This window comes from Brachypodium distachyon, chromosome 4 (genome assembly GCF_000005505.3).
Source record: "Brachypodium distachyon strain Bd21 chromosome 4, Brachypodium_distachyon_v3.0, whole genome shotgun sequence".
NCBI classification, from domain to species: domain Eukaryota; kingdom Viridiplantae; phylum Streptophyta; class Magnoliopsida; order Poales; family Poaceae; genus Brachypodium; species Brachypodium distachyon.
In genome coordinates this window covers 21554140-21560885 of record NC_016134.3, presented here as the reverse complement: position 1 = coordinate 21560885, position 6746 = coordinate 21554140, and the positions used below count along the sequence as shown (strand labels likewise).

Sequence of the window (6746 nt, the reverse complement as noted above, 5' to 3'; positions counted from 1 at the left end):
AAAATCCTGTAGATAGCCATAGTGTATGCTGTTGAAATATTTTCACAGGCTAAGAAAGACCAAGGAGACAATAATGGAGTGGGAACATGGCATATACCTCTAGCTGGGTTCCATGGACCCACATTAATTAATTGCAAATTGTGCATCACATAAAACAACTTGAGGATTTGTTGTCACTACGATTTAGTTTATGCCTCCTTGACATGGACATGTAGTATATTTCTTGTTTGTTCATCGACTAGTGCAAAACCGGGAGGGGTCACATTATGCTATATAGAAAGGCAACCATGGTTAAACAGCTGTTGCATTTAGCTGTATCCTCTTCCTCCGAAAACCAAACTAGGAAGCAACCAAGACAGAGATCCAACATCTAAACCAAGGCCACCTTTTTCTTGCTACTTAAATCATCTGCTCCACCTTGTGCTTAGTTGACTTCACCCTGTTCTTCCCACAGTTCTAGCCAGTCCCCACTCATCAGGGAGTTGTCTTTCTAGGCTATATCGAACCAAGAACACACATCGATCATGTGTGGCAAGACGGACGACGTTCACCTCCACATGGAACACAACGTATGTTCTTCCTCTTCATGTGTTTTCTATACATCTTTGCTTGTGAAAATCAATGCCAGTTTGTTAATTTTGCAACGGGAATCTTGATATTCCTCCGAAAAACAAAAACTAAACACATATAATTAGACGTGCTGATTTGCTTGAACTTGAATAAATTTAGGGTCTACACGGTGGAGAATTCAGAGGAGGGGTTCGTGCCTTGCTACCCAAACCGCCTCCTTCCACCTCGTCGCGGCCAAACAGCATGGTCGTCAAGGTAAACCTCCATCAAATTCCTGATTTAACTAAAGTTCTGTTTGGAATTGGAATGAACTTATGGTTAATATTTTGGGCTCTGAATTAATCTGTGCAGAAGGTGTGCCCACGGGAGTACATCCCGCCGCACATCGTGGCGGAAGCCATCTCGACGCTGCACGGGCTGGACCTGCGGTGGTCGGGGCCCATCACGCCCAGCGAGCGGCTCTACGTGGAGCAGTACGTGACGGCCAAGTACCCACAGTACTCGCACGGCCTCATCGAGGACGACAGCTGCGACAAGGACGACCTCTACGCCACCTACTACAGCACCACCACGACGAGCTCGCCGGAGCCCGGGTCCGGCGGCGAGCGGCGGAGGTCGTCGCCGACGGGGTCGCCGACGTCGGCGAGGCCCGACATCGACATGGTCCGGCTGGAGCCGTCGCGGCTGCTGGACATCCTGACAAAGAAGTCGTCGTTTACGGGGAGCTTCATCTCCATACCGGAGATCCAGGCCAGGAACAGGGTGCTCCGCCACTGCGGCCTCACGGATGATGAGTACCTCGTGCTCTTCGCCGCCACGCCCAAGGACGCCATGATGCTGGTAGGCTCATCATTCTGATACTACCCATCTAAAATTTCAATTTCGTTTCCATGCTGTAGAACTAGGAATTCTTGTTTCTTCAATTTTTCGGTAGGAAATTAACGTCTGTTGCTGTGAATTTTAGCAAAGGCAGAGATAACATGGAGCACTCACTTCACATCATTAGTCAATTATATTGGTTTCGTTTGAATAAAATCATCCAATAATCAAGTTGTCGCCTGTGGCATCTGAATGGATGATGCATGAATTTTGTTTTTTTGGATTTAACTTAATTTAAACAAACCCGTAGTTTTTTTAATTCTGGATTCCATTCAGGATTCTTTAAAGATAACGAAGACAATAGGTGGGAGTTGCTAGGTTCCAACTCCGGACGGCCTTATCAAAATCCCTATTTGTTGACATTTAGAATGTCTTAGAGTAAGATATTTTTTTTTGAGAGGGGGAGTGAGAGAATCAATATTTTTTAAAAACTTCCGTGGGCTATAATGGACTTTGAGAAAACTCCCATAACAACTACTAAAATATTGTATTGGACATGGGCTTTCACCAGCTACATTTTAGATAATGGCGTGGTTTTCCTAAAAAAATCTTTTGTTATTGAGAAGTCGCCTGCTTCTTTAATTAGAGATTAGTCGACGTGTGGTAGCACGTGAGAGAGGATAATGAAAATGAGGGTGTGGCTATGTCTCAGGGGACTAATTTTTAAGCGAAAGTTTTAAATATCAGTTGACGTATGAGAACCGTTAGATTTGTGTCTGGACGTCATTTTACTCTCCTTTTTTCATCGCTTGTTCCGAATCTTAAAGCACATCATATCCAACAGCTGAGAAATCGATTTATCTCTAACTAAAAGTCAAGCAACTCAGATATAACAAAATCATTTAGATAATGTCCTTTGTGCATTTAGGTTATTCTCCTAAAGGATGTGAATCCTGCTAAAATCAGTGCCGAATAAATTTATAATCCACTACTATCGAGCATTGACTTTCGTGGGCTACAATGGTCTTAAACACAAAATTTGAACCTTTCCGCAAGTCTTAGACAGGCCTAGATCTATAACAATATATTAAATTGGAGTTGGTGGTGATGGTACGGACGTCGCCGTACGTCCTCACTCCTCCCCTTCTCGCGAGTCGCAATCCGATCCGATCTCCATCGAGCCTAGCCCGCACGAGGGCTTCTTCCCCTTCGCAGCCCGCAACAACCAACAAGGCTCCCCCTCCTGCGTATCCCCTCATGGCTCCTCTTCTCACCCAAATCATCCTCCTCTGCATCCTCCAATCTTTCTCCCCACGCCACTACTGCACCTGCACCTCCTCCACCCGCGCCGCGCCAGCGACCCTGCGGCCGTCGCCGGAAACTCCTGGGCGGACATCCGTACGTCCTCGCCGAGTGTGCAACTGTGACCGCCCCGAAAGGAAACACGGCTTGGTTGCGTGATCAATGGGATATCGGAATTGAACGATTGAACAATGGAATTAGTCTCCAATTTCACTGCGACTTTCCTTAGCCTCCCCCCTCTCTTCTCTCTCCACCGTCACACTCTCAATATGATGCGTCTCCCCATCTCCAACTCAAGCCGGCGCCCACCATGGAGGGCAGATGCAACGTGAAGGAGCTGTCCGCTGCCCATCTCCTCTGGCCGCCCCCATGCCCCCCCCCCCAGCCGCTGCCCATCCCCATCCCGTCCCTAGACTCCACCCATCTCCATCCCCTTCCCAACCGCCGCTCCACTCGTCCCTTGCCGAAGCCACCGCCCTTCTCCTTCCTTTTCTCCGACCGCCACCTATCTCCTTACCATCCGCACATCCTCCTTCTCCTCCACCTAGAGTCGCCTGCCGTCTCATCCCTCTCTCCTCTCCCCCCAGGAGCCGCCTCCCGTCTCGTCCCTCTGTACGACGAGCCGCCTCCCATCGTAATCGAAGGCTATTTTTTTGCTTCTCTTTCTGTACACAGCATGACAGCAACAATGGCTTGGCTTTTTTTATTTTTTATTTTTTGTAAAAATTGGCCATGAGGATGTAATGGCTTTTGATATTGAACATAATCATCAAGATACATGCACAGGTTGTGAAAATTTCATTTGATACATGTACAACAAAGTAAAAGCTTCATAATCATATAAATATACAATTTCAATTTTTTCCATCCAAACTGGAAATGGAAATGGTGTCACACTTGGATTCTACAAGCCAATTCAATGTGCATCCATATAAGAAAAACAGAATTTAGGCCCAATTATGTTTTCCAGGAATATTGGTATTCATCTCAATTCAACATCTACATCCAAATGAAGCTTAAGAGATTGGTCAATACTTGACCCATATAAGACGCCTAGCCCAGCGGACATAAAAATTCAGAAGTCACAAACAAAGAGTACGCACACACAAAGTAGACCTATGATTTTGGCAGGCACATATTCTTGAGTCTAGACGCTACACAGAGACAGGCCTACCGGCTGACGGATCGCCAAGAGGCCTGTAAAGTCCATATGATCGTATACAAATTTAAAAAAAATATGAAACCATCCGCATTGGATCACATTTTAACTCTTAATTTGGTGGTGCTGCAGTTATTTTATTTTTTGTATTCCTACTTTATTTTTCGTAACAACGCACGGGGTTTTGACTAGTTTACATGGTACAATAGTTATTCGAAAAGTTTGGAACGAACTTTTATGTGTCTTCAGTTTGAACAAATTAAACAACATTACCGTACCTTGCCTTCAATTCGAATTTGCCACAAATTTGCGCGTGCAGATCGGCGAGAGCTACCCATTCTTCCGGAGCAACTACTACATGTCGATCCTGGGCGAGGAGAGCGACTTCATCCGCGCCTTCGCGGCGTACAAGGAGGCCAAGGTGATCGCGGCGCCGGAGTCGTGGCTGGACCTCCGCATCAAGGGCTCCCAGCTCAGCCAGTACTTCCGCCGCAAGTCCAAGCTCGCCCCCAAGGGCCTCTTCGCCTACCCCGCCGTCTCCGCCGCCGCCGCCGCCCCCGACGCTGCCCCGCCACCGGCTCGGTACTCCCTGCACTGGGTCTCCGAGGCGCACCGCAACGCGTGGCACGTGCTCGTGGACGCCACGGCGCTCGTCGTGGGCGAGGACCGGCTCCCGCTGTCGCTGCACCGCCCGGACCTCGTGCTGTGCACGCTCAACGACACGCACGCGCACTCGCAGCAGCCCGCCGCCAGGGTCACCTGCCTGCTCGTCAGGAGAAGGTCCTTCGACACCTCTGCTGCTGCCGCCCCCCTGCAGCAGCAGCAGCAGCAAGCGCAGGCGCAGCAGAAGCAATGATGGATCAGTCCATCCGTCTCGCTTGTATTAATATTACAGTAATTAACACCACAAAAATTAAGTACTTGTACTGGTTATGTCGATTGTTGTACATGTAAGCGGAAACAATACCAAAGGGATGCGTTTGGTTTTGAGCCAACCCAACCCAGCCGTAGCATATGCCTATGCTTTTTTTTCAGCCACCTCATGGGCCGATGGGCGAGCCAGAGGCTCTGGGATGCTGAAATTTTTCACCAAGAAATTGGCTCCCAAATCCCTCCCGTGATTTCATTTTATTTTATTTTTTGGTAAAAAGGCAGGAACTCTGCCGTTCAGTCAACAATGTATGTTTAGTCAAGAAGAGATCAAGTATATTTACAAGCTAGCCTTGGTTAAAGGGCAAGGCTAGACGAAATCCTACAAGCGGACAAATATTTTTCTCCATCTTTGAGCGATCTCGTTAAAACTGGCTTATATGATTAGGCCATCCAAATCACGTTACATATTTTTCTCCATCTTTGAGCGATCATTGTCATCGAAGGTCTGGTAAAGATGGATACTTGAATGATTGATGTTGTTGCATTGGCAGACTTTGTACCATACCACTTGACAAAGACAAGGGCAACCCTGACAAAGATTACTTGGTGTATGAATAAATGAAAGACACAGGGGACAAGTAGGCCAAATAATCCGTAGTTAAAATATTTTTGGTATTTCTAAGACGACCGAGAAATAACTACTAAGTTGATGTTAATGACCATTTGATCCAATCATTGAGATTCGTGTATAATTGATGTAAATATAAAGGATGAGAAAATATAAATCGGATGCCTATGTTTGCCGACCGGGAAGTAACTATTTCTAAGTTGACTAGGGAATATACACTCCCAAATCTTTTAATATATGGAGCAACCCATGCAAAAAAATTGCGTTGGCAGAAGCTTTTCAGACCTTTGAGGATGAAAAGCACCCAAAATTCCGCAGCGGAAGAAGATCATACTACCGTCTCGTCCTTGCGAGTTTCCTCAAACAGTTCGTCCGAACGCCGTAGACTAAAAGGACTGAAAAATAAATAAGAAAAGAGGGTTAGGAGTAAGGACAAATGGGAATAGTTTAGTCCATCAACCTATAAACCATGCATTTCTTTTGCTAAACTTGGCATGGGGGAACATATTTGGTCATAATCATTTAGAGCTCTAACTTGCCACGTGGATGCTGACGTGGCCATTATAATAGTTTAGAATGGGTTTCAGCTGAAATATGGTGGAACCCTAAGCTCCTTACCAAATGGAGAGCCAAACTTGTAGCTATCAAATCACAAAAGGATTTCAAGGTCTTTACTCCACTTAACACCTTTGAGGGTTGGTTTCTAACACGACAAATTTATATGTACCTTTACTCATATAAAAGACTCAATTGGTGGCGCCGGTCCATCACCTTTGGACTGTGTAACTTGATTTTATTTTTAATTTGCATCACTTGTTGATTCGGCAAAAACTAATGAAACAATATATGATCTAAATAATAAATAAATAGCTGTATTTCTCAGTAAAAAAATATATATTTTAGTCCGTAGCAAGTAGCAACAGGCAGACAATATGCTAGTTCCGACGAATTCCCAAGAACATATATGTACATTTGTGTCCGTAGTACATCTTGTGAGACTTCATTACATATGTCATACTCTTTTTATTATGAAACAACACAACTTATTATTTTATTGCCAAGGAGGTCAAAGGAAATTCGACCAAGGAGTAGAAGTACACGAGCAGAAAAACGGGGTAGAAAAAAAGGAGAAAAATATATAAAAAGAGTCAAAATAAACTAAATCATCACGTCATGCATCTTACATCACACAATATCAGTACACCGCATTGCAGTAGCACACACCATGTGAGGTGGAGTGGGATGCTGAATACATTTGTCCATAGTGTATCTACATCGTGTGACTTCACATGTAGGCTACATCTTGTGCTTGTCAGAGGAGGCTTTTCATTTTCCAAACTCACATGACAAAAGTCAAATAATATGATGTTTTAGCACATAACGCCATCCATCTTA

General features: G+C 45.3%; 1 protein-coding gene and 1 long non-coding RNA gene across 2 annotated transcripts; one reads left to right on the top strand and one right to left on the bottom strand.

Annotated features, from left to right (window-relative positions):
- The first annotated feature begins 228 nt into the window (after window positions 1-228).
- On the top strand, window positions 229-5100 carry LOC100846130. Its single transcript, XM_003575997.3, has 4 exons — window positions 229-569; window positions 730-825; window positions 922-1410; window positions 4170-5100. The coding sequence occupies exons 1-4, from the start codon at window positions 525-527 to the stop codon at window positions 4704-4706; spliced, it is 1167 nt and encodes a 388-aa protein (XP_003576045.1). The 5' UTR covers window positions 229-524; the 3' UTR covers window positions 4707-5100.
- On the bottom strand, window positions 3649-4209 carry LOC112272335. Its single transcript, XR_002965993.1, has 2 exons — window positions 4129-4209; window positions 3649-3888 (listed from the first exon to the last, which is right to left on the bottom strand). It is a non-coding gene; the product is annotated as an uncharacterized LOC112272335 (long non-coding RNA).
- Window positions 5101-6746: the final 1646 nt, after the last annotated feature.